This window comes from Cynocephalus volans, chromosome 15, assembly GCF_027409185.1.
Source record: "Cynocephalus volans isolate mCynVol1 chromosome 15, mCynVol1.pri, whole genome shotgun sequence".
NCBI lineage: Eukaryota > Metazoa > Chordata > Mammalia > Dermoptera > Cynocephalidae > Cynocephalus > Cynocephalus volans.
In genome coordinates this window covers 78,684,999-78,712,346 of record NC_084474.1, presented here as the reverse complement: position 1 = coordinate 78,712,346, position 27,348 = coordinate 78,684,999, and the positions used below count along the sequence as shown (strand labels likewise).

Below are 27,348 nucleotides of genomic sequence, written 5' to 3'. Positions count from 1 at the left end.
CACAATTCCGAAATCCAAAGAGCTCTGAAAAAATGTAAATACATAGCTACACGTGTATACGTACACATAGTAACTCATTTGGCAGCAAAACCTAATCTAACCTGAAATCATTTGTAGTCAAATCCTGCCCAAAACAGATGTGAGGCTATGGTCTTTATTTATTTCACTTTTGTAAATATTCATAAATTTTACTCCAGAATTATGTGTGTTGATCATGGGAGGCCAACTCAGATCCTGCTGGAGTGTTATATATGATCTACATACCATGTTACTTTCACACATTTGAGAAATTCTGTATTCTGAAACAAATCTAGCCTCAAGGATTTTGGAAAATGGATTGTGGACTTTTACATTTATCTTTTATACAGGCTTTCATAAAATATAATTTTGCATCTTAAAGATATAAATCAACCAATGGTCATATCTAAAACTATACAAAGTCAAGTTATAATGGAATTCTGCTTTGTTGGGCTTTTGAGTTTCTAATATCTGTGGTCTGTGTGGCCTTTTATTTCCCATTATGAACATGACTCAGTGCTGCTCGATCTTCTGCTGATTCAAATATGGATGATATTTGTAAGCTACTTCGAAGTACAGGTTATTCTAGCCAACCAGGAGCCAAAAGACCACCCAACTATCCTGAGAGCTATTTCCAGAGAGTGCCTATTAATGAATCCTTCATCAGTATGGTGATTGGTCGACTAAGATCTGATGATATTTACAACCAGGTGGGAATTAAGTATACTAAGATCTTAATAGTTTCAAAGACATATTTCACTTTCCTCCTCAATTATTCCTTTTATTCCTTCTTTTCCAAAAGAGTAAAGGCAGCTAGAAACAATTTTTAAAACCTTTTGAGCTGTGCTACAGGATAATAAAGAGGGATATAAATTCTGGCAAAATCAGAGTTCAGGGAGAATATAGGATTTGAGCTGTTGGAAAGAAGATGTATTCTTTCATTCATTCAAGAAATAGTTCTTAATTGTGTGTTATGTGCCATCCATGGGCTGGGGGCTGGGATCCATCACTGAAGAAGGCAAGCCATGGTCCCTGTCCGCAATGAACTTGTAACTTAGGAAAGAAGACAGACAACCAAAGGAATTATGGTAAAGCAAGATGAGTGTTATCTTAGGGGAAGTACATAAGCGTAGTCCAGGCAAAGGAGGCGGACTGAGCAATGCTGCAAAAATCTTGCAGCATTTGAAAGTTGTCTTACTTTCCCCACCAGTATGTGTGTCATTCCCTTACTTAAAAAAATTCCAAAGAAAATAACTATTTGACTTCATCGTTCTGAAGAAAACATAATTTTATGTATTATATATATTTTTATTGCTACAAGAGACTATCATAGTAATAACTGTGGATAGCATTTATCACAGAACACCCCTGCTCTGTACAGTTCTTTACGTAGCCTATTAGTTTTTTGTGAATATGTTAAGTATAAATAAGAGTTTTCTGTTTTTTTTGTTAAGACAACTCAAAATCAGAAGCTACCTGCAGATACCAAGTCTCCATAATATTTGTTGCCATTCGTTAAGAATTCAGTCTAAACCAGCATCACAACAGGCTTTTTCATATACCATTTTCTCTATTCCTTGCAACAATCCTGTAAAGGACTTTTTTTCTTGCTGTTGAGAAAAATAAGACTTGGAGACCTTAAATAATTGTTACAAGGTCACATCACTAAGTAGCAGAAATGTAATTTGAATTCAGATCTGTATGAATTCAAAGCCAAACTCTTTCCTCACTGCCTTTGTACCTCACTGTCTCTGTACCTCACTGTCTCTCAATCCACAATTCTGCCTCTTATTCAGTCCGTTTTATCTATGTCTTCAGGCAATGTTTTCAATATTCTCCTTGCCCCGTGACCTTTATTGACACAGGGGTTAAGCTGAGGTTGTGCTATGTGTCCACCCTACTCTCTGTCCTGCACCTCTCCCATGTCTGGTCATGGCTGAAGGATGAGATTCTCTGTCTCCAGGTAATTTAGAATTGCGCCTAAGAAACAGTTTCTGGATGTGGGTTTACCCACAGTATGCAAAATTTGGAGTTTGGAGGCAGCCTCATTCATCCATGAATGTAGAGAACAGTCTGGAGAGAGAGAAAGGTTGGGCAAACACATCAAGAGGAGAAAAAGTGAAGGCATTCTCATTCACAGCCCCAGGCCCTTCTTGGTGACTGGCCACATTTCTACCTAGGGTTCCATGTGACATTGCTGTGTCTATCCTTGTGATAAATTCTCCCCTTTCTTGCTTATGGAAGCTTAAGATGATGTGTGCTATGTTTAGCCAAAGATTCCTAATGCATGAGGGGATGGAGCCCTGGGAAATACCAGCATTTAAAAGACAAGCAGAAAGAGAGGATCCCGGAAAGCGGACTGAGAAGAAGTGGTATCTGGGAAACCAAAGGAGCTGAGAATTTTATACTCGAAGAATTTCTGTGAGATTTTCAAAAGAAGCCATTGAATTGGGTGATTGTGAGGTCATGAGTGACCTTAGGAAATTCCATTGGGATGATAGTAGAAGTCACATTTCAGTGAGTTGAGTAGTAAACAGTAAGTGAAAAGTAGCAACAGTGAGTGGGGTTTATCAGTTCTAAGAGATTGCTCGTGATGGGAAAGACACAGAAATAGACAGCTAGTGGAAGATTCAAGCTTAGGACTTTTTTCCTTTTTTTAAGGAAAAGACTTAGGGCCAGCCCATGGCTCACTCGGGAGAGTGTGGTGCTGATAACACCAAGGCCACGGGTTCGGATCCTATATAGGGATGGCCGGTTTGCTCGCTGGCTGAGCGTGGTGCTGACAACACCAAGCCAAGAGTTGAGATCCCCTTACCGGTCATCTTTTTAAAAAAAAAAAGGAAAAGACTTAGAATTGCAGCAGAGTTAAGGGCTGTAAGAAAGAGAATATTGTGGAGTTAGGGATAAGAAGAAAGACCATAGTTACCAATGCCACAGTCTAAGAGTTGCTTTGAGTGTCCAGGATCCTGAAAGGTGATGGACTTTGGAAAAACTGGTATGTCCTAGAAGCAGATAATTTAATTTGAGCATGTATACATTCAGATGTTGCTAGCAGCTCCCTCTCTGGGGTGTCTTCTCTGTATTGCAGGTCTCCGCATATCCTTTGCCAGAGCACCGCAGCACTGCTCTAGCAAATCAAGCTGCGATGCTATACGTGATTCTCTACTTTGAACCTTCCATTCTTCATAACCATCAAGCAAAAATGAGAGAGATAGTGGATAAATACTTTCCAGATAATTGGGCAAGTGTTACTTTTTTTTTTTTCTCTATAGTAAATTTATTAAAGAATTAATTTTTCATTCTTTTGGCCTTTAACCCAGAGATCATAACGTTGTAAATCATGGGACATAAAATCACTTAGGTAAAAGTACTTTAAGTGTATTGATAATCTTATAAATCATAACATGAAGGAATAAATACATCAGTAAAATTTCTTGATAAACCCATTAGTCCTTTTCTTAAGTGGATACTCTCAAGGTAAAACCATGTGTTAAATGTATCTTGCTTTAGCTACTGAGATTGAAACTAAGTTACATAAGGATTTCTTTATTCTTTTCTAGTTTGTGAACCTAAGCTAGTAGGATTCATCTAATTTGCCATTTTGTGAACAGGAATTTTACTTTTATAATAAGTTTTACCTATAAACTGGCTGTGATTGGTCTATTAAGATTTACATTACTGCAGGGATTTGCTTGTAACTTTTAAAACATTGTTTTATTTAAAAATATTAATTCTTAAAGGAATAAAACTGACAACATACCAAATATATATGGAATGGGGTTTGTTTGCACATAGAGGTTTGAATAAAGTGCAGTGAATTGGATCACATTCTCAGGTAGCAGATTTTCACTTCTTGCCAGCTACTGAATCATGTTAACTATCTATTATGAGAGGCCACAATCTACTAGCAGTAAGAAAAGAACAGCCTACAGTTAGGAAATGATGGTTCCAATCTATGAATCATACGCCTGAGCTTGGAGTTGAGCAACCAAGAGGAAAACTCAGATAGTGTTGCTACATGTTCCTAAGCTTAATAAAGAAGTTTTGACCATAATACTGTAAGTACAAACACATTTACTATTAAGGATGGTCAAAATCCAGTTCTATGATGCCTGTAAGATACATACCTAAAAAAAATGCCCTGGCACACTGATAATAAAAGAATAAAGATATGTCAGGCAAATGCCAACCAATAAAAAACTAATGAGAAAATATCGTAGAATAGAGAACTTCAAAGAAAAACATTAATCAGGTTGAAGAGGGACTATGTAATATTAAAAGGAATCCACTGAGGTGGGCTAATGATAATGAATTTGTATGCCCCCAATAACATACTTAAAATACATAAAGCAAAAATAGACTCATAAGGAAAAATTGACAAAATCATAATCATGATGGAAAATTTTAATACACCTCTTTCCATATATAATCCTCTCTCCCCAAAATACAAGGATACTTCAAAAGTTTGTGGACTGATTTGTATTATCTTTTAATTCTATTTTTCCACAAACTTTTTGAAATACTCTCATACATAATAAATGCTCCATGTGTATTTGAAAAAGATATGTATGAAAGCTGCCTATATATTAGATCACAGGGAAGTCAATGAAGTAAAAAAAAAAAATTGATATCCTACAGACTGTATTCTCTTACTATAGCTCAGTTAAATTACAAATCATCATTAAAAAGATAGGGCAGGCCCTGTGGCTCACTCGGGAGAGTGCGGTGCTGGTAGTGCCGAGGCCGCGGGTTCAAATCCTATATAGGGATGGCTGATGCGCTCACTGGCTGAGCGTGGTACGGACCACACCGTGCCAAGGGTTGCGATCCCCTTACCGGTCAAAAAAAAAAAAAAAAAGAAATAAAAAAATAAATGTTTGGGGAAAAAAAATACATTCCCAAATAGACTTTGTGTTAAAGAGGAAAGAATATTTAGACTTGCACAATGTCAAAGTGCTACAAAACAAAGCTTGTGGGAAATGGCTAAAACTCTTCTTAAAGGAAATGTATAACCTTAAAAACATTTATTTAAAAATCAGGAAAATTTAAAAATAAATGAGTCAGACATTAATCTCAAGAAGTTAGAAAAAGTAGAGTGAAAGGAAGTCAATAATAAATATATCAGCAGAAATTTATTGAGCTATTGAAAAAGGAAATAAGGGAGAAGATCATTATCACCAAAAGCCAATTTTTTGAAAACAGTCATAAAATAAGACTGGACGGTTAACTCAGTTGGTTAAAACGTGGTGCTGCTAATATCAAAGTACAGGGTTCAATCTCAGTTACCAGCTAGCTGCAAAAAAAAAGAAAAAAATAGTCATAAAATAAGTATTTAGTAAAACTTATAAAAGAGCAAGAGAAAGTGAGTATGCAAAATGAGATACATTAAGTTTGAAAAAGAAGACCTCAGATATAATAAAGACTTTTTAAGGTTTTAAGAAAACCTATGAACAATTTTGTCAGTACATTTGAAAACTCAGAAGAAATGGATAATTTTCTTAAAATATAAATATGTTTATGTACTTACATATATTTATATGTAAATATATATTATAATATAAATATATATTTATATGTAAATATATATTATAATATAAATATATATTTATATGTGAATAAAAATATATATTAAGTCTTAAAATATAAATATATTTATATATGTAAATATAAATTACCAAATTTGGCTCAAGAAGAAAAAGGAAACATGAATAAACCAGTAACCATTACATAAGTAGAATTGGTCATCAAATCTCATCACCAATCACTCTCATCAAAAAAAAAAGACAATCCCCAGAACCACAGGATTTCACAGGCAAGTTTTAACAAACATTCAAGTAGTAAATAATTCGACATACAAACTGGAGTGAGTGGGCTAGGAACTGCGAAAATAATGCTTTGTTTCCTTTAGTCCAGGGATTCTGAATGTATAAACTGGGGACCCTTACAGGTCCCCAGGACGTTTTCAAGGGGTCAGTGAGGTCAAAACTATTTTTATTAATAATGCTAAGATGCTCTTTGCCTTTTAACTCTACATTGCATTTCCAGAGGCTGTATGACAAATTATATCACAGCATTTGAATATAGAAGCAGATATGTAAATCAAGCTGTCTTTAATTAAGCGAAACATTACAGAGATTTGAGTAAATGTAAAACAATGCTGCTCTTCTCACAAATTTTTCTTAGTAAAATTTAGTTTTTTTTAATTACTAAAAATATATATAGCTGGCCGGTTAGCTCAGTTGGTTAGAACATGGTGCTGAGAACACCAAGGTCTGGGATTCAATCCCTGTAACAGCCAGCCAAAAAAAAAAAAAAAAAATTAGCTTATAATGGGTTTATTATTATTTTAAATGAATTAATATTTTTTTAATTCTCAGTTTTAATGTGTAATATGATAAATATCAATAGATATAAACCACTTTTTTTAAAAAAAGCTCTTGAGGGCCGAGCCCGTGGCGCACTCGGGAGAGTGTGGCGCTGGGAGCACGGTGACGCTCCCACCGCGGGTTCGGATCCTATATAGAAATGGCCAGTGCACTCACTGGTCACGAAAAAGACCAAAAAAAAAAAAAAAAAAAAAAGCTCTTGAGTCCTCAGTAACTTTTAATAGTACAAAGGATGAAAATGTTTGAGAAAACTTCTGCTGTACTCAAAGTCTCTAGTTTTCTGTTCCTTTTTATGTTTCTTTAGGAATCTGACACATAGCAGGTTGAAGGAAAGCCTTGTTTCAATAAACCTTGTTTATTTTTTCATGAACAGCAAACTTGTCACTCTTGTTCCAAAGTGCTCATAAAGAAAAACAAAATTGGAATGGAGTTTAAACTTGTAAGAGTGGGCAATGTCTTCTATCACTTTTTATTTTCCCAACCCCTTTTCTTGAAGTGAGTAGGTATTTAACAAATACTGAATGAATGTCTCCTTTTTCAGGTAATCAGTATTTACATGGGGATCACAGTTAATCTAGCAGATGCTTGGGAACCTTACAAAGCTGCAAAAACTGCTTTAAACAATACCCTGGACCTTTCAAACATCAGAGAACAGGTAGGTTCTGTCTAATCAGGGAGGATTCTCTAATAACTGCAAGCCTGGTTTAGGAAATGAGCTAAGTAGATTTCCCAAGGAATTGGGAGATGTCCACATAGACATTTTAGTTCGATAATTAATGAATTTTGTATAATAGAATAAGATAGTTAATTATAGGTTTTGAACTTAGGTGGTATATGTAAATTACAGACTTGGATTCTAAGCAAGATTCAGTACCCTAAAACAAATCAGTGTGTCATGGCCCAAAATGACTACCTTTACTCTTGCTTAAAGACCGTGTCCTTGTGGACAGAGCTGTTTTCACCATTAGCTGGAATTAATATGTGTTTGTCAGTAGGATGAATGGTGAATATGGTAACGGAGCGTAGATAATACGTCCTGTCACTGTCATTTAAATTCATCATTTCTGATATGCTAAATTAGCAACAAGACTCAAGACATTTATCTTAAAGTTTAAATGGCTATCTTCTGTCTCTTTGATAAGAACACAAAGCAAAAGGAAATACCTGAGTGAATATAGGAATAAAAATAAAATTATTTTAGTGGGAAGCATACTCGATATTTCTAAATGATTATATTCCTCAGCCTGGCTGTGTGGGTTTTTGAGATTCCAGTGTGGATGAAGCAATATTGACTCAAAATCTTCATGTTTTATTAAAATAAATTGAATTCCATAAATAATGCACAAGATAATTTCAATGTTGGCATATCTCCTAGAAATATATTAGAGAATGTGGCACTTTCATACTTACCAACATCAGAGCATTAATTTTAATCACAGTTCCTTTCCAAAATGCATTTTCTCATTTACAACATTTTAAGAAGTTTCTTGATATTTTTAAACTAACTCGACTAGGTTAATGACGTTTAACGTTTGATTCTTGCTTTAGTAAAACAGAATGACCAAATTTCTAAAAGACTTGTTTGAAAATTCAGTTTTGATATACAGGCACTGATAATGTATTTTTTGTTACACTTTCATATGCTTGTAAGAAGTCTCATCTTTTGAGTGTTCCTGCTCTGTTCTGCCTCCTTTGTTAACAATCATAGCAAGAAAAAGCAATTTAGCTTCTGTCTTTATGTATCTTTTTCATCCAAGTTAAGAGTAGAATGGCTCTAAAGAACCACCTGGTCCAGTTTTCCATTTGACATTTGAAGAAACCATTACGCAGAGGTTAAACTCAAAGTCACAGCAATGTTGAATCACAGCCAGAACTAGGATTTAGTCTCAGAATTCTAATTCCAATGCCCTTTTCAAAAAATGTTCAATAAACCAGTTGCTTTTGAGCCTTTTAACTACATTTATAATTTATAAGTCTTATAACTTATGCTATTCATCTCATATGGAAATGTTATTATTTATCAAGGATTCATCTGAATGTAATCCACTTTCAAGATAAATTTTTTAATGTAATTCAAGTTTTTTTATTTTCAAAGGCAAGCAGATATGCTACTGTCAGTGAGAGAGTGCACGCTCAAGTACAGCAGTTTCTGAAAGAAGGTTATTTAAGGGAGGAGATGGTTCTGGACAATATCCCAAGGCTTCTGAACTGTCTGAGAGACTGCAATGTTTCTATCCGATGGCTGATGCTTCATACGGCAGACTCAGGTAATGCGCAAAAGGGGTGCCATCTATATTGCTCCATATAAGGAGCAATGCTAAGTGGTTTATTAGCATGATGCTAAGTGGTTTAGCAGGGAGAGAGCCCTAAGATGAGAATCAAGTTGCTTTTTTAAGTTAGTCATTTTTATGTGAACTTCAGTAAGTCAACAGCCACCTGAACAGCTCTCCCTTGTCATGTACTGTTAGGTGCTGGGAACTATGAGGACATTTATCTCCCATGTTCAAGAAGCTTGTCACTGATCAAATTAGGAAGATCAGCTGTATAAGAGGGCACTTCAAAGAGTTAGTGGAAAAATAAAATTAAAAGACAATACGAATCTATCCATGAACTTTTTGAAGTACACTTGTACATATGAAAAAGTATAACTGCAGACCTGTGGTAGGAAGAATAATGCCTCCTTACCCGCACTTCCGTCTCCCCCTCCCCACCAAGACATCCATATCTTAATCCCTGAAACCTATAAATATGTTATAGTACCTGGCAAAGGAGGGTTAAGGTTGCTAATCAGCTGACCTTAAAGGAAGAGATTATCCTGAATCTTCCCAGGGAACCCCGTGTAATCACAGGGGTCCTTAAATCAGAAAGAGGGAGGCAGAAGCGTCAGAACCAGAAAGATGGCATGGAGAAAAAGACTTGTCTGGCCAGTGCTGGCTTTAAAGATGGAAAAGGGGACACAGCCAAGGAATACAGGCAGGCTTTAAAGGCTGAAAAAGGCAAGGAAACAGATTCTAGAGCCATAGAACCTCAAGCCAGACCCCAATGACACCTTGATGTTAGCCCACTGAGCCCCATTGCAGATTTCTCACCTCTAGAACTGTGAGAGAATAAATTTGTGTTGTTTTAAGCCACTATGTTTGTGTTTATTTGTTAGAGCAGCCATAGAAAACTAATAAAAGGTCCAAGGCAGTAAATAAGAGCTGAGCGTGTGAGACAGACAGGTGGTGTGATTTGAGTCCAGACTAGGAGGAGAAGCATTGCTTGGGATGGAGGAACAGAGGAGGTCAGGCAAGGCTCCATCCAAGAGGCAAAGATGACTAATCCTTTAGTAAGATTTTGAAGTAAAAAATGGAAGAAATTCTAGGCTATAGTAATGATGGAATAAATGGTTTAATTTTGGAAGCACAGAAAAACACGTGGGCCCACTGAGTTGACAACCTGACAAGATCACAGTGCTAATTTGAGGTAGATTGGGTCTTAGCCTATTCTGGGGCATGGTCCCCTTTGATAGCTATCCATATAAAGTTTGGCGATCAAGTTCAGGAGCTTCATGGATTGCTTGAAGCTCCTCTACGAGGTCAATGAGCTATGAATCTAAAACACCTGGTTTAATGATAGAACAACAAGTAGGTTAAACTAACGTCTCTGAGTTTGTTCACAGATGGCACAGTTCCTTATGCTTAGAAAATACGTGATTGATTAACTAATGAGTTCACTCATGCAGGGCTGCCTATGTCTACTCCTAAGAGTTGTGTCATTCAGCAGCCCTATAAAGCACTCTACTTTTTGTTTTTCATTCAACAAACTTTTCTTGAGTACCTACCCTGAGATAGGCACTTCTTCAACACTTCCTTGTTCTTTCAGGTAAAAAAAGTCCCCACACAGATTATTCTGTGGCCCTGTCACACAGCTCTTCCAGTCCAGATGTTTTTCCCAGGCCCTCTCGCGCCATCTTTCCCACTTCCTGTGAGTGGTCTGCAGTGAAAGCGGCCGCTGGTCGTCCTCATCCCTCGTTCTTTGAAAGTGTGTGGAACTTCTCAGTCTTCTCTCCCACTGCTTTAACCTTCTCATGAGTGCTGTTTTTCAGTTTTTTCATCATTTTGCTTGTTGGCCTAGATCCAGTCACAATTTGCCCACAGTATGAATCCCATGGCTGAAGTTTTTAATCATCTCGTTGATCTGTTTTTAATTAGATGAGTTTCTCTTTTACATAAACTCCCGTTAAATTCCAGTTCTAATTTGAGGATTTTACTATGTTGACTCAGCTTATAATCTTCTTTACCGAGAGTCTTAAATTTACAAGCATACAAACAACTCAATCCCTCACTTTATCCCGTTATAAGACCGACTGTGGTTTTCTAGTGACTCAGCCTCATCTTCATCTTCTGTGCAACTGTGCCTGACAGCCGTGCCTACTTTCTGGAAGCCAGTAGTCTCCTGGATTTACATCCATGCCAGGGACAACCTCAGCTTGCCAGAGGTCTGTCCTTTTATCTTCAGCCACATATGTTTTCCATTTCTGTGCCTGGCAACTGTCTGACCTAATTGCACAAGGTCATAATTTACCAGAAACAAATGATTTGCCTATCTGGTTGTGAGTCATACACAGGAAAAGTAACTGCTTATTTAGCTTTTATGGTGTTTCAGTCATGTTGTGCGGAAAGGCAGATAATATGCCTCATATTTCCTATTAACCTGCTGGAGGCATTTCACTTGGGCATAGGATGCTTCTGCAGAGCTTTGAAGCTGTTGAAGAAACACTCTTTTGAGGCCACATTGGATAAGCAAGGCTGGCCGGCTACTGAGGTCTGATGACAGGGTTACCTCATGGTTCTAGGATCTGTTCCCGCAGGTCTGTGGGCCTGAATTCTCAAGGGTGAGATCTGAGAGAGATGATCAGGCCCTGGGAACACTGGAACTAAACCTGGTTTGTACCAGGGAGCTAAATGTGAATGCATATTGAGGCATACAGAGTATTATCTATCAACTGGATAATTAGATTCTCTATCCAAAAATAAAAGCAAATTAATTTCAGAAGGTTTCTTTTGAATTGGAATTAATAGTAAGACAAAGAGAACTCCTTCTAAGTTTGCTTTTTAGTTAGGCAAATATGAAGCTGAAAAAATTCTTTTGGAGTAGTCAGTGTCAACAATGTCGATATATTTCCTCCTAGGTAGTTCTAGAGAATATATGAGGAATCAGAACTCTGCAGTTTCCCACAAAACTGAGCCCCTCCTCTGGGTTGTCACAAGTCTCCTCCTCATGGAGAGTAACTTAGAAATCATACGTAAAGTGGCTTTCCACAGCTTCAATGTAATTAAAGAACCTCAAATACCCTATGACATGTGCTTATACCACGTGGCCGTTCTGTACATGCCAGACCTGAGATGTTGATTGAGGGACGGCTAGGAAAGCAGGGGCGTGTAGCTCCCTAGTGCAGCTCCCTAGTGCAGCTCCCGTGGGCTTCACACCTTATTCAGCTGTGAACTTTTTGACTGCGTCCATTGCCTTAAAGTTTTTGTTCTAACTTTATTTGCAGTCTAGATATCTTTAACTTGTATTTTTGCCTTATCCTACTTTCTTATTCTTTCTTAAATAAATAATTAGCCCCATAAACCAAGCTCAGCAAATATCAATATTTTTTAGTCGGTACTTTTCTTTTACCGTTACTTTATTTGAAATGGTTTGGCTTGGCAGCTGATAAGCTAAATTGAGAATCAGGTGTTTTTTTCCCTGGATCGGTCACTGCCTGATTTTTTGACCTTGACCTAGTTGTCTTAAGCTCTCTGTGCCTGGATAATGGATAGGCCAGAAAGCTCTGAGTACCTGCCATGCCCTCAAGCCTTTACAAGGAGAAGGATGGCCACAGTCTGTTTCTTTCTGTTTGGAGGTGCCACGTCTTTGTGTGGAGAACACTGCTTCTCTATGCATCAGGCAGTCCCCAAGACAACCCCAAGTTTGATGACTCACTGAGAGGACACAGAGGACTCAGCATGTAGTAGTACTCATGGCTGTGATTTATTACTGCAAAAGCATACAAAGCAAAATCAGCAAAAGAAAAAGGCACAGGGGGTGAAGTCCAGAGAAAACCAGGCACAGCATGGAAGGGACCTCTCGCAGTGGACTCACACAGGATGCACTTAATTCCCCTAGCAATGTGTGTGAAATGTTGCCAACCAAGAAAACTTATTAAACTCAGTTTCCCAGAGTTTCTATTGGGACTGATCACAGAAGCAGCCTCTGCCTGGCACATACTAAAATTCTAGACCTCCAAAAGGGAAGCAGGTGTTCAGCATGAACCATGTTGTACAAACAGTTAAGGCACAGTGAGCCATTCTTATCAGTTCTCAAAATGGTGAGAGCTCTTCCCAAAATCCAGGTTCTTAGTTGCCAGCCAAGAGCCAGCTTTGCAAATTGGCCTTTCTAAGGATTGTAGTCTTAGGCCTGCCTGGCCACAACTGAATGGCAGGGATCGATGCCTAAACCAAAAGCAGCTCCAAACAGACAGGACATAGCTGGTCACACACCTATGTAGTGATGCCAGAAGGCTCTTCCCATCCATACTGGGCAGTTAATATAAGCCAACTCCAAGGTGCTTACAAAATTTGGAGCCATCTTTTTTCATTCAACGATATATCAAGGATGACATTCTATGTGAGATTCAATTCTCGTTTAACAGTTCAATTGTACTCTATGGCACAGATATACTATATTTCACCACCTGTTATTGATGTATATTTTACTTATTAAATTTTATTTTCTTTCTTTTTTTCCTTTTTGATGGCTAGCCAGTACAGGGATCCAAACTCTTGACCTTGGTGTTTAACATTTATCACATTTGAAATGCTTAAAAGGAAGGAAAGAATTTAAAAATTCATCTTGGGCTGCCCAGTTAGCTCAATTGGTTAGAACTCAGTGTTGTAACACCAATGTCAAGAGCTCACTGGCCAGGTCCCCCCTACAAAAAAAGAATTCATCTTATTTTATAGATATTTTCTAAATATTTAATAAGTAGATGACTCTTTTCTTCCTGTTTCTAGCCTGTGACCCAAACAATAAACGCCTTCGTCAAATCAAGGACCAAATTCTAACGGACTCTAGGTACAATCCCAAGATCCTATTCCAGTTGCTGTTGGATACTGCACAGTTTGAGTTTATACTCAAAGAGGTAAAAATATTGGCTGAATAATCACCAAACTCAGGTTTTTTTATGCTTAAAAGTATAAAAAAAGATACAGATTTAGTTGAGGTGTCTCTGATTCAAGCTACAGATTCCAGCTGCCTGATATAGTTTTTATAGAAAAAGGACAGGATTAACCATTAAACAAGCATTTAGTGCCTACCATCATTGGAGGAAATTGCACAAGATTGTAGAGGTTATAGTCTAATGATACAGATGTTAATCAGAAAATCAGTCATAGTAATGAAAATGTAAATACAAACTGAGTTATGTACTCTAAAGGAAAGGAACATAGTTCTCTGAATACCTAAAATAAAGAATTCTGCCCTAGCCTGGAAGATTTCCATGAGAAGAGAAGCCAGAGCTTCTGAAGGGACCTGTAGAAAGGGATCTGTCAGAATTAGCTAGACAGACGTAGCGAGCATGATGGAGAACATTCCAGGGTGAGGAAAGAGTATATTTAAGTGATCTTGGGTAGGGAAGAGCATAGCCAATTCAAGGACCAGAAAGACCAGTTGGCTGGAGGGGAGAGAATGAGAGAGAAAGATGGTACAAAATGAGACTGAATGTTGGGCAGGAGACAGCCTGTACTGGGCCTTGCAGGATTTTCGTCTTTATCGTAAGAGCTGTGAGAACTTATTGGAAAGAGTTTAAGTAGCATAGGTGATTTATATTTGAACAAGGTCATCTGAGGGACTTTAAGGAATTTGAGCTTATTGAAGGAAAGTCTGAGGTTAGTCTTACCGTTAAAGAAATCTCTAGGGGCATAATAAAAATGGTGGGTGCCTGAGAATGCCCAGGTTCTATAACCAGTAATCTTGGGGGTTTGGATCAGGTAGGTTCAGGAACTAGCACCAGACATTAATGCCCATTCAAAACCATTCCTCACCTTGCCTCACTTTGATTTGTTGTTTAAATAGATGTTTCCTTATCTTCTAGGTATGTGAAGATACTATATTCCCCTATGAAGTAGCTCAGAAAATGTAGATGCTAATGTGTGTGCTAAGTGTTTTTAGTTATTTGGGTATAATTTTGTATCAGAGAAATGCTACCCTTTTTTGATCTATATAATAATTTTAATGATTTTCCTCTGAGTATAATAATTATTAAATATTTACTCTGTTCACAGCTAAGTGTTAGGAATTCAAAAAAGAACAAAGCACATTTCTACCATCTAAGAGCTCTCAGTATAGTGGGGAAGGAAGACAGATTAAGCCAAGATGAGAAAGCAGGAAAATTCAAGGCACAGGAACCAGGCATCACATTAGTGGGTGAAAGTAAAACTGGCCTTTCAGAGGCAAGTGAGAGTCACCCTCAAGGAAGAAATGCCCTCAGACCAGTTAGGATCATAAACTGGAGCACCAGGGGCCCAAGAGTTGTATATAATACGTAGTTCAGTGTTGCTGAGTGGAAATCAGATCTGGGACATCTGCCTGACTAAGCCAGCATTTCTCATCATAAATCTGTTCTCTGAAATCTATTGAAATAGAATAGACAGCTTCCTTCTGTCTATACAGGTAGAGAGGAGACAGAAGACAGCCTAAGAAAGCACCAACTCATTGTTAAAGATCTTCAAGAAGGAAAAGTTCTGTTAAAGAGAAAAAAAAAAAAAACCTACCCAATACAAATTGTGTAAAGAAATGATATATTTGAATTTCTGACATTTCAGCTTGGTTCTTTAACCTATATTTCCTCTCCCCTACCCCCCCCCACCTCTTTTTTTAGAATCAACTTTCTGATTCTCCTATAAACAGAGTACTTAGACCTGTGTTTCTTCTAATCTTTATATGACAGTACATTTCTTAATTCAAAGGCCATCCCCTATCCCAAATTCTATCTTATAAGATATGAAACCTGTGAGTTCACATCAATAAGCGTTTGAAGGGCATGAAGCCATTTTGTCCATAAGGAAGGCCTCAGGGTGGTTTTTGTATTGTCACTTTGCCATTGCCATATGGCATTGATTGATCCCAGGCACTCGACTCTATAAATAATTCCCACTGTTCCTCATCCTCTTTCTTATTTTATTGATTAATCATCTGCCCAGATCATTAAGAGTCTTTATCCTCTTATTTTATTGATTAATCATCTGCTCAGATCATTAAGAGTCCTCTTCCACAGGCCCCACAAAATTCCACACAGCCTTGCTTCTCTCATCTGAACTTGGATTCTTCCTATCTCATTGATCATCTTTTCAATACTCATTATGGTGCTGAGAATAAAGAATTTCTTAAGAGAAAAATCAGCACTCGTGTATATTTACCTTATAGGGGCCCGGCAAGATAAAACCTGTACCTTTGTCTGAGATGGTATGCCCTTTAATGAGAAATAAGTATTTTTTGTTTCAAGAAAAAAAAACAAACAAAACTCAGTTTACCATTTTCTCCTCTGCCCAAGTCTTTGTAGAATTTAAATTTTATGGAGGAGTGAATTAACAAACAGAATTACTATGTAATAAAATAGGAAAAAGCCTTTATGTGTAATTTAATTCATTCCCCAGTCTTCTGACAATAAAATACTTAAACCTTCCCTGACTAAAGTAGAATAGCAGAAATTGTTCCCTAGAAAGGACCATAGAGCAGTAGTCACAAATTCAATTTCACATTAAAATAACAACTACAATTCCTTGAAGTGAATACGAAAAGCATACAGAAAGGACATTGTTGGGTGGGAGCGGGGAGAGGGAGGAGGGAGGGGGGTTTCGGTAATGGGCCACAATAATCAACCACATTGTATATCGACAAAATAAAATTAAGAAAGAAAAAAAAAAATGCTGATTTATGGGCCTACCCAAGACCCTCTGAATAAGAATCTTTCGGAGTGTGGCTTAGGAATCTGACATCTTCAGAGCCCTCGAGGTGGTGCTTATGTGCAGGTGGTCTGAGAACCACTGTTTTAGAAATGATCTAGCTTTGCTCCTCAATTTGTGTAAAATAATGCTTGAGAGATGGCCTCAGGCTCAGTGTTAATTTTTGGTATATATTTTTTATAATAAATTGGGTTTCACTCAGGCTGTCTTCATAAACTGCCTAATCTGGACTTCCTCTTAAATAAATAAATCTGCCCTGTCTCTTCAACAGATGTTCAAGCAAATGCTTTCAGAGAAGCAAACCAAATGGGAATATTACAAGAAAGAGGGCTCAGAGCGGATGACCGAGCTTGCTGATGTTTTTTCGGGAGTGAAACCTCTAACCAGAGTGGAGAAAAATGGTAATTACTGAAGAGGAAATATTGGTGTGCTTGAAATGTATGGACAGATTATTTGAAACCTTGAAAACTGGACAGATTATTTGAAACCTTGAAAACCCAGAGTGAAAAGTTCTTACATTTTCATTGTATGTTTTGACGTTGTTGTTCTTTACCATTGCTAATAAACACCTGAAGTTTAGTTTTGGCTGCCTCTAGCTTTGTGCTCCCTTGGGAAGTGTTCATATCCATTCTGGACTTCAGATTTCATATCTTATCTTTGAAATATGAGGTTAGGCTAAACTAGGGAGTCTTATAACTGGTTCATAGATGAGGTTTAGAGAGTCATAATCTGCCTCTGCCCCCATTGTATGCAAAACTGATGTCTTAGTTTATGAGCATTTGTGGTGAGGGGGAAAGGATTTGTAGCTATCATGATCTCAGAAGGATACGTCACCCAAGAATATTTAATAACTACCAACATAGATGATATCTAAGATTCTTCTCTTCTAATCTTGCTGTTCTTATTCACCGATGCACCTGCCATCTAATGGCATCTCTGAGCATCAGCTTCCTTATCTGAGAAACAGCTAACAATTCCTACCTCCATAGCTTGTTACGGAGATTAAATGAGACAAAGCTTAGAACTTTGCCTGACACACTGCGGGGGCTCAGAGCATGTTAACGCCCTTCCCTTTCTCTGCTGTGTGAATTGTCTGCTGGTTTGTGAAAGCAAATAGCACCACTTACACTGGTCAGACTTCCCACAACTCACCTTCACACTTCCAACCTGTCGGTCTCCTCTTTGCCCTCCAAGACATGCCATCATCATTCTTGGCCTGAAGCCTCTGCTTATGTTTGTCCTTCATCAAGATAGAATACCCTTCTTCCTGTCTCTGACTATCCAGATCTTTACCCATCTCCTTTTTCCATAAAATTCTCCCCAGTAACTATGTGTCACATTCTTCAGTTTCTCCTCTACTCCTCTCTACTGCCAATACCACCTTTGCACTTACCCTTTATAACCTGTACATGAGCTTTAATCCTTTTCTGCCAACTGTTGTAGACTAAGCTGTTTATGTAGAAAATTCAGTCTATTCTACTTGGCCACATTCTCCAGGTGATTTTTTGGTTTGATGAATTCCTGGGAGCAATGTTAGTTAGATGCACAGTAAAAGCTGAATGAGTAAGAACTGGATTCGTAAGGGATTATTTAATTAAATTTAAAGCCACAGCTTCAGGAAGTCTGGAATTTCAGTAGTCTTTCCTTGTTTCTGTATTAATAGAAAATCTTCAAGCTTGGTTCAGAGAGATCTCAAAGCAAATTATGTCTTTAAATTATGATGATTCTACTGCTGCAGGCAGAAAAACTGTACAACTAATACAAGCTTTGGAGGAGGTAAGGAAAGTCTTTTTAAGTGGTAGTTCTTGGATCATGAATTGTACCATATGACCCACCCAGCAATCTGCTCCTATAAATATATCTAAGAGGATATTTCATCAAAAGCAAAAGTAATATGAATTAATATATTTCCTGTAATATTATATAAAGTATCCTAAACATTGGACAAATAATTAAAGACCAGCATGAAGAGAATGGTAGCAAAAGTCATGGTATTTCAACTTGAAGAAACCTGTAGTCTTGGAAGAACAATTATGAAAATAAAATAGAAATGTTGGGTAAATTGTGATAAGGAGGTAAAAGCAAAAACAAAAATGCACATGTACACTATTTTTAAGTTTGTAAAAAGTTTGTTCCTTGGGGGGAAAACTGGAAAGGAATATACAAAAACAAAAGTAGTTGTATAATGACCATATGCTTATAAGCAGTGTATTTATTTTTCTGAAAAAAATCATTTGTTGTTTTTTTTATCTACTTGAAAATGATTGTACCAAAAAAAAAAAAAAAAAAAGATTTTACCTCATCACTCTTAACATTTTAATTGTATGTTTAACTAGGTTTAAAATGGGAAATAAAACTCTAGAACAATAACCAAAAAAAACCTCTTTAATTTAATACGTTATCTATACTTATAAACTGTAACCCTATCCAATTGTTACAATTGTACATTTTTAGGTATATTATTAATACTTTTTTCATTTGGCAGATTTTCTCACAGGTTTTTATTCTCATTTCTGCAAGGTTTTCAAGATGGTCACTATAAATAGCAACACGGTATAATATTTAAATTGTTAGTATACCAAAGTTTCTCCTTGTTTTTTGGATTTTCTGGGATTATAGTCAAACTATGAACAACTTTGTAAATTTGGGGTGCTTTTTATCTTTTTCTTTATTTATTTTGGCATATAGCCTAGGCCTTTTGAGTTGTAGACATTAAAATTTCAGGAAAAAAAAAAAAGAATGAAAATGAAAAAAAAAAAAGGAGAAAATATATTAAAAACCAAAAATAAAATAAAAAATTTTTTAAAAGATATAAAAAATTTTATGACACTGGAATCATTGTTTTGTTTTAAAGAGTACATCAAAATTTGGTGAGGGGCAACAATAATCAGCCACAATGTATATCAACAAAATAAAATTTAAAAAAAAAAAAGTACATCAAAAAAACTTAATAATATACAAAAGTCAACACATTGGTTATGATGTAACTCATTTTTTTAGCAGTCTTGCAAATCTTTAGAACTAAGAGGATTTTCCATTATATGTTTATTTACAGTAAAATGGAAAGTGGGAGTATTCGAAGTGTTTTCGAGGAAAAATGAGCACCATAGAGGCCATTCTGAATTTTAAAATTAAATGTATTTATGTAACATAGGTTCAAGAATTTCACCAGTTGGAGTCAAATCTGCAAATATGCCAGTTTCTTGCTGATACTCGCAAGTTTCTACATCAAATGATCAGAACCATTAACATTAAAGAGGAAGTCCTGATCACAATGCAGATCGTCGGGGACCTTTCTTTTGCTTGGCAGTTAATTGACAGGTAATGTGGATAGCCTGACAATGGTCTTGATGAAGGCCACCAGAAACATCTTCTTAGCCTTTATCTCTCTTTACAGTTTCACATCCATCATGCAAGAAAGCATAAGGGTAAACCCATCCATGGTGACTAAACTCAGAGCTACATTCCTAAAGGTAAGCAAACAACAGTGAGATCACATTCTCTGGTTGGCCTTCGTTCTTACCACTGCTAGCCCAAGATTTCATCCTTTTAGAAAGTTGGATAATTTGAGTATTTTTATAAACTGAAAATTGTTAGCACCGTTTTCATGACAGCATAGTTTCAAAGATGCCAGAGATATAAGTTGAAGTGTCTTACAGAATATTGTTTTTAAATGAGGAAATAGATTTTTTCTTAAAGTTTCATTGGTGCACTAAAAATGCAAATTCTTTGGGTCCTTTATTCCCTAAATAGGATTAAGTCCTTTTACTTTTTTGTTCAGAAAATACTTATTGAGCCTCTGCTACAAATTAGTATCTGCTCTAAAGATTAGGCTTCAGTGAACAACACAGGCACGACAACCCTTGCTCTCGAGGTAATTTCAGATCATGGAAAATGCACAAATAATTTACTCTGTATTCTGATGGAGTTATATATATCAATTCTGAGATGCACTTCTTTTTCTATTTTAACATCTCTGTAATTGGGGATAGGTTTTGTAATTGATGTTAAATCATAGTTTACTTGTCAGCATTTTCTTTCTTTCTGAGCAGTTCGTAAAATGATGGCACTTCTTACATTCAGTGACATCGTGGATTGGACAAATTCAGTAGTCTATCAGTCAAAATATCTGATTTCCACAGAGGAATCATTGGCTCTCAAACTTGAGTACACATCACAATTCCCTGCAACTCAGATTGCTGGGCTCCCGCTCCCAGAGTTTGTGGTAAAGTCAGTTTGTGATGGGGCCCAAAAATTTGCCTGTCTAACAAGTTCCCAGGTGATGCTCGTGGTTATGCAGCTGGTTCAGAGGCCACAATTTGAGAACCACTGCCATTGCAGATAACTATAATTTTTTTTAAATTGTACATATTTTCAGAAAATATTAATGATATCAGTGAGGTTAGGTGGTGGTTGCCCTCTGTTGGGTAAAGCCCAAGTGTTTTGTTGTATGTCACATTTTCTGGACATATGTTACATTTCTGCAACTTTTTTGAAACAGAGAAAGAGATATCTAATTTTTCTTCCAGCTTGCCTCTGCCCTTGATCTGCCCCTTCTTCGTATAAATCAAGCAAATAGCCCTGACCTTCTCAGCGTGTCTCAGTATTATTCTGGAGAATTAGTGTCCTATGTGAGAAAGGTAAGAATTACTTCAAGGTGATTATTTACTTTTCTTAGCTACTGCTGTTTTAAATACAAAAGGTACACTGCAGTCCTGTAAAATATACACCTATGTTCCTTTCCCTTGTTAAAATTTGATTCCAGAAATTTGCAATACCTGAAGATAAATTTATCTTTACTGCTACTGTGGATGTGCGTATGTGTTTTTAGATTCAAAGAACTTTTATACCTATTTTCCCCCCATTTCCTCTGGAGTATACCTGTTTTTTAAATGCTGGTGATATTAACCTCCATTTTATAGATGTAGAAACTGAGGAACAGAGCTTATAGTAGTAGCTTCCTCAGAGCCACAGAGATGGTTGATAAAAGAGCCAGATCTAGATCCAACGTGTCCTTGTCAGAACCTAATTCAAGTTTTCCTGGGAATTTTGGTTTTTGTTTGAATAACGTGTTAGAGCATGCAGCCAGACAGGCCTGACCTCAAACTTTATCTGTCACACACTAGCTGTGTGCTCTACAGTGATATCACTTAACCTCTTTGAACCGCAGCCTTTTAAAAATATATCCTTTTGCAGCATTTGTAGGAGGATTAACTTTATATTCTGTGAGCAGTTGTTCGAAGGAATGGAGCCATGTGTCTGCTAGCAGTTATCAAAGCAGCCCTTTTACGTTTCTCAGCATCCCTTCCTACCGACAAATTGTTGTTTGTACACACTGGTGCCCTTCTTGTTGTCATCCTCATACTCGTCAGCTAAGAAATAAAATAAATGTTCAATTATATTTCCTCCTTTCCCTTTCACTAAAGGTTTTGCAGATCATTCCAGAAAGCATGTTTACATCTCTTCTAAAGATCATAAAGCTTCAGACCCATGATATCATTGAAGTGCCTACCCGCCTGGACAAAGATAAGCTAAGGGACTATGCTCAGCTTGGCCCGCGATACGAGGTGCTGTGTCCCCAAAACTTCAGCCTTTTGATATTTAAAACTAACAGTCATGAAATATTATAGTGCTATATTACCTGCCATATCTCAGGGACCACCAGACCAATTCTGATTTATTTTCTCACACTCTCAATGATAACCATCATTTACTATTTTAGTACAATCTCACCTTTATTCTTGACATTCTCCTGGTGGCATTGAAGGCCTTGCTCACCTGAATATTCTCAGTGGAAATGAGCTCAGTTGGTCACTTTTCTCTTGAATAGTCTTGGTAATTTAACCCTTGTTCTCTTTGGGCTGGATTACTTAGACTTTTCACATTCATGTTCCTGCTTTGTATTCCAAATCAGTGGCTCAAAATCTATGTTACATTAACCATTTCCTATGGACAGACTTTTAAGACCGCTCAATAGTTAAGCAGCATCAGAGGTTGTTCTCCCCAAACATCTCTGTTTTTCTTTCTCCCTGAACTTACAATTTAAAGATATGAAAAGTGAAATCAAGTGAGAATTGAAAATGGGATGTCCAGTGTCAATTTTCCGTTGTTTGACACAATTCCAAAGGAATTTTGCTTATCAAACTTGGCATCTGCCCATTTATTCTGACTCAGAAAGACAGCATCTGTCTACCTGATCAGTGTCTGCCGGTGTTGCTTGAAAAGAATGTGGAGGCTAGTGAATAGGGATTACCTTCTCAGTGTCTCAGTTAGTGTTTTCCAGCCAGAAGGGATCATCAGTATTACTGTGTGCTGCCTTAACTTTCAGGCATGAGAAAGCAAGCCCAAAGAAGGGGAAATGATTTGTCAAACATTAAAGAACTAATTGATGTCTTCTGACGCAGTTGCCCGATGTCTCTAACAGTGGTCTGTTAGTTACGCCAGATGTCTCTAACAGTGGTCTTTTAGTTACACCACGACGCCTCATTTCTGTCCAGGGAACGTGGACACAAGTGTTCTAAAGCCACATACTCATTTCCTGTTGTCTTTGCGCATTCCAGGACTATTAGCCAGTTATTGTAGCTTTCTATAGAAATGATGAGTCTTTTATCTGAAGTACTTTATTGTACCTCTTTTTCTTTGTTAAAGGTTGCCAAGCTTACTCATGCTATTTCCATTTTTACTGAGGGCATCTTAATGATGAAAACGACTTTGGTTGGCATCATCAAGGTAACAGTTTTGCTTCTAGTCTTCATGGCCTCATAGTAAGACTCTTAGCTGTTTGGATTTTGTGGTAATTATCATGTGTGGAACAGGGAGTGATGTCATCTTGCTGTTTCACATGCCAATTTTGATCTGCATTTTGCTCATTTATTGATGGAGGAAGACCATTATAATCTTTATTCTTCATAATGTTTGAATGCAGTCCTATGCTGTAATCTTGGAATTACTCTATCCTGTAGTTCTGGAGAAAATGTGTGGTACTAGTAACTGTTTTACCCAAGAGTTATTTAAATCTAAGAAAAACATGTTTTGTTGAATTTTTGTAATAGCAAAGAAAACAAAATGGTTCACTTTCCTTAGGCAGAATTGCTTTCTGTGCTTGCATGCATGCTCTCTCTCTCCCCCTTTCTTTTTACTGTTTTTATTTTGCACCCCAGATGCAGAGAGTTAAGATAATCATACCCCTCTGTTCACAGACCATTGTCATCACTGATACACTCAAGCTCCTCTCTTCTTTTATTTATTTTTTTTTTCTTCTGGATTCTTACTCCCATTTCCACTTCCCATGATGCCTACTCTATGTGTTTGATATATGTCCCTAAATATGAAAGTATCCTTATTGTTATCATATGGTATTATTTTATGTGTGCATATGGTTTTGATTTATTTAAGTCATATTGTGCTCTAAGTCTCATCCTTTTTCTAACTTCCCACTGGTTGTTGCTTTTGAAATTTATTTATGTTAAGTAAACATAAGTAAGAAGGCGGTAGGTTATTTCTTACTACTGCGTAGAATCCACATTTTACTTAACCATTCTGCTAGGAGCAGACACTTATCTCCCCCATTATCATAGCCAGTGTCTTCATAAGCATCTCTGAGTATGGAGCGGAGACTTCAGACCTGTGCAAGAATTTCTGAAATCTACATACCCAGGAGTGGGCCTTTAGGATTTAGGGCCTCTTCATACTTAGTTTGTCTCAGTACTGCCAGACTGCCTTCTGAAATGACTGTTTCCTTTGTTTCTACTCACATCTTTACCAATATTTGGTATTAGCAGATTAGTAAAGTCTGCTAAACATGCTTTAGGCCTGATGCCAGTTTAATTCAGTTGATGTGCAGAGTATAAATGCAGGTTATTCACTTCTGACTAATCCATACAGGGTGATAAAGCCTAGTACTTCAAAGTGACCAATGCAGGAAAGATGTAATAAGACTTAATAATTAGTAATAATTTTCAAAAGAAAGACTGCTTAATAAAGTAGAAATCTTTTGCCACAATCTTTCAGATAATAATAGCAGAAGGAATATCATACTGACCAACCCCATTCAACCCAGTAAACTCTCTCTGCCAGTCTAACAACAGCAACTCAGGGCTTTTGGAAGGAATCCTATAGCCCTCACTAATCTTTAATCTCAGGATGTTAAGGATGTATTTCAAATACTTATGAAAAGTATACGTTCAGTTTGGTTGATGTGACTTAAAACAAGTGAGATATACACAGAGATATACATATAAGCGTCCCTTGTTAGAGGCAGCCAAAAAAAAAATAGAAATAATGTAAACAGCCATCAGTAAGGGAAAGACTAAAATATATCATGGTGCACTCATACTATGGATTGGGTCTGCAGCCATTCAAAAAGAATTTGCCTCTGGAAAATTTCCTTAATGGGAAATACACAAATTGCAGAATAAAATTATGATACTGTGTCATAATATATATGTATATAATAATCTCATTCAAATTTTTGAAATTATGTGTTTAAGGACAAATACTTATGTATATAAATGAGTAGAGAAAGGTCTGGAGGATATATATGAAAACTATTAACTGTTGTTAATTTCCTAGGAGAGGAATAGAAATGTGAGGAAAGGGCTATGTGAAGACAGCTTTCTCTCAGCTATAAACAATTCCATTAATTAATAGTGAAAATCCAGGAAGAATTGGAAAAGCCATGTGAGACCTTTAGATTCACAAAAGCATCGAACTGTTTTTCACTGCATCTGTTCTTATAAGGAATATTTATTTGAAAACTTTATGTTACTGCTTTGATTTTGTTCTTTGGCTTTTGTATTTTCCTCAACTTTTATTGCCGTTGTCTTCTTTGAAGTTTAAATATAATCAAAACCTGATGGAACCCATCAGTTGTCTTTCTGACTTTTTAAAATAACTGTTCTTTACAAATTAAAAGTAAAAGAAACAAGTCTCAGAGAATTCAAGGGAGTGTGTTAGAACCATGTGATATTTTGTAGATCAAATAGACTTTTTTAGGGAATGACAAACTTTCTCATTACAGAAAAAATAGTAAAATAAACTTATAGGATTAGATAGCAGTTTGGTTTTTTTATTTTATCTTTCTAATACAAATGGCATTACAAAAATACTGAAAGAAAATATAATTATTCAATTCACAAAGTGGTCCAACCCAAAAGTTGAGTTTGCTCATATAGTTATAGATACTCTGAATAACATACAGAGGAAAGACATGCAGCGGAATTCACACACAGGCCCTTCATTCCACCTCCTCCTCCTGGTGGTAAGAAAAGGCACTTTTTACTTGTAATGAAGTGATTGAAATGTGAGGCAATTTAAAACTTTCCATTATCACCATCTTTGAAATAATATGTGGTAAAATTGTCATCATGAATTTTACTGAAATAGAGTCCTAAAATCTGTCCAAGCTGCACAAGATCAAATACGGGCAGGAAAGGAAAAAAATCCAAATCCTGCAGAGATGAGGTAGGAAAAGGCTTCACTGTGAATTCTGGAAACCATCTTCCCTCTGGATTCCTTCAGGACTGAATATTTCTTACCTGCCATTTACTACTTTTGATTTGCTCTCAGGTGGATCCGAAGCAGTTGCTGGAAGATGGAATAAGAAAGGAGCTAGTTAAGCGTGTTGCTTTTGCCCTTCACAGGGGATTGATATTCAACCCTCGAGCCAAGGTATCAAATGACTGAAATGGGTCTGTCGTTTTCTCTACTCAGCTTGTAACAGGGACTAGAATACCATTTTTAACCTATTAGGAACAAGACCTTTCCTCCTATCTACTGTGTATCTAATATATGATTTTCAATACAAACAACCAATGTGCTTTTTGATCCAATATTCTAATCCATTCATATTATAGAAAAATCCTTTTTAAAACCATTATTTCTTTTCTTTACCTGTTGATCCCCAATTTTAAGAATTGAACTGTTGTCTATGATTCAGTTACTTCTTATAGTTAAAATAATTTGTTAATCCTAAAACAGATAGGAACTACGAGTATAAAGGCTTGTAATTTTTTATTTTGCTTTATCTGTTAGGGAATATGGTAATTTGTCTCAGAAGAAAAAAGTAGGCCTGAAATTTATATATAGGGTATTTTTCAGCTCAGTAAATTCAATTTAAAATATTTTAAGTGTTCTAAGATTAGATATATTCATTGAATGACACGAGAGAATTCATTTTTTATATTCCTTTATATGAGGCTTCCTTACCAAGTGAATGAAACCTATTTTTTGCTGAATATCTGACATTAGCTGCCACTTATCCTAGGTGAAGTAGGAAATGAGTATTTCCAAAGCTTAAATTATATCTTAAACTATGACTATGGTCTCTTAGTTGGTGTATCATTTCAGGACTAATGTAAGTATTAGTAGTTGACAATCAACTCCAATGTAAAAGATTTACATTTCCCCTTTTGCACAGCCAAGTGAATTGATGCCCAAGCTGAAAGAGTTAGGAGCAACCATGGATGGGTTCCATCGTTCTTTTGAATACATACAGGACTATGTCAGCATTTATGGTTTGAAGATTTGGCAAGAAGAAGTATCTCGTATTATAAATTATAATGTGGAGCAAGAGTGTAATAACTTCTTAAGGACAAAGGTATCTAATAAGTCTTAAAATCCTTCAGTATATTTGTTATTTCCGATATTTAAAGTGCATACCCCAAAGCTCAAATGCCAATAAGAAAGTTTATTTGAATAGTAACTGAAAATCAGTAAGCACCAAACAATCTAAGTTCCTTCTGGAGCCATGAGCGTTGCAGAATAGTTGATATGGCACGTGACTTCTGGGAACTTAGTGCCCTAAGGAGAAAGTGGACATAATTAAATGGCTACAGAATGAAGCTGTTTATTGTGATTGTTATAACCCAAGTGATTAAGAGTTCAAAAGATTTAGGACTTCTTCAATTGGGTTTGATTGGGATCTATACCTCGGAGTAGAATTGCTATGACATACG

At 36.6% G+C, this 27,348-nt stretch overlaps 1 protein-coding gene across 2 annotated transcripts in view; it reads left to right on the top strand.

Annotated features, from left to right (window-relative positions):
* Window positions 1–27,348, top strand: part of WASHC5 (WASH complex subunit 5) — an 86,544-nt gene that overhangs the window by 12,801 nt on the left and 46,395 nt on the right. For both annotated transcript variants that reach the window (XM_063079650.1, XM_063079651.1), the window contains exons 6-19: window positions 536–728; window positions 3,107–3,259; window positions 6,946–7,059; window positions 8,500–8,671; window positions 13,445–13,572; window positions 16,665–16,794; window positions 18,057–18,169; window positions 19,548–19,714; window positions 19,791–19,866; window positions 20,923–21,033; window positions 21,820–21,960; window positions 23,042–23,122; window positions 25,961–26,062; window positions 26,811–26,990. In XM_063079650.1, the coding sequence (XP_062935720.1) occupies window positions 536–728; window positions 3,107–3,259; window positions 6,946–7,059; window positions 8,500–8,671; window positions 13,445–13,572; window positions 16,665–16,794; window positions 18,057–18,169; window positions 19,548–19,714; window positions 19,791–19,866; window positions 20,923–21,033; window positions 21,820–21,960; window positions 23,042–23,122; window positions 25,961–26,062; window positions 26,811–26,990 (1,861 nt within the window). The remainder of the gene's footprint in view (window positions 1–535; window positions 729–3,106; window positions 3,260–6,945; window positions 7,060–8,499; window positions 8,672–13,444; window positions 13,573–16,664; window positions 16,795–18,056; window positions 18,170–19,547; window positions 19,715–19,790; window positions 19,867–20,922; window positions 21,034–21,819; window positions 21,961–23,041; window positions 23,123–25,960; window positions 26,063–26,810; window positions 26,991–27,348) is intronic.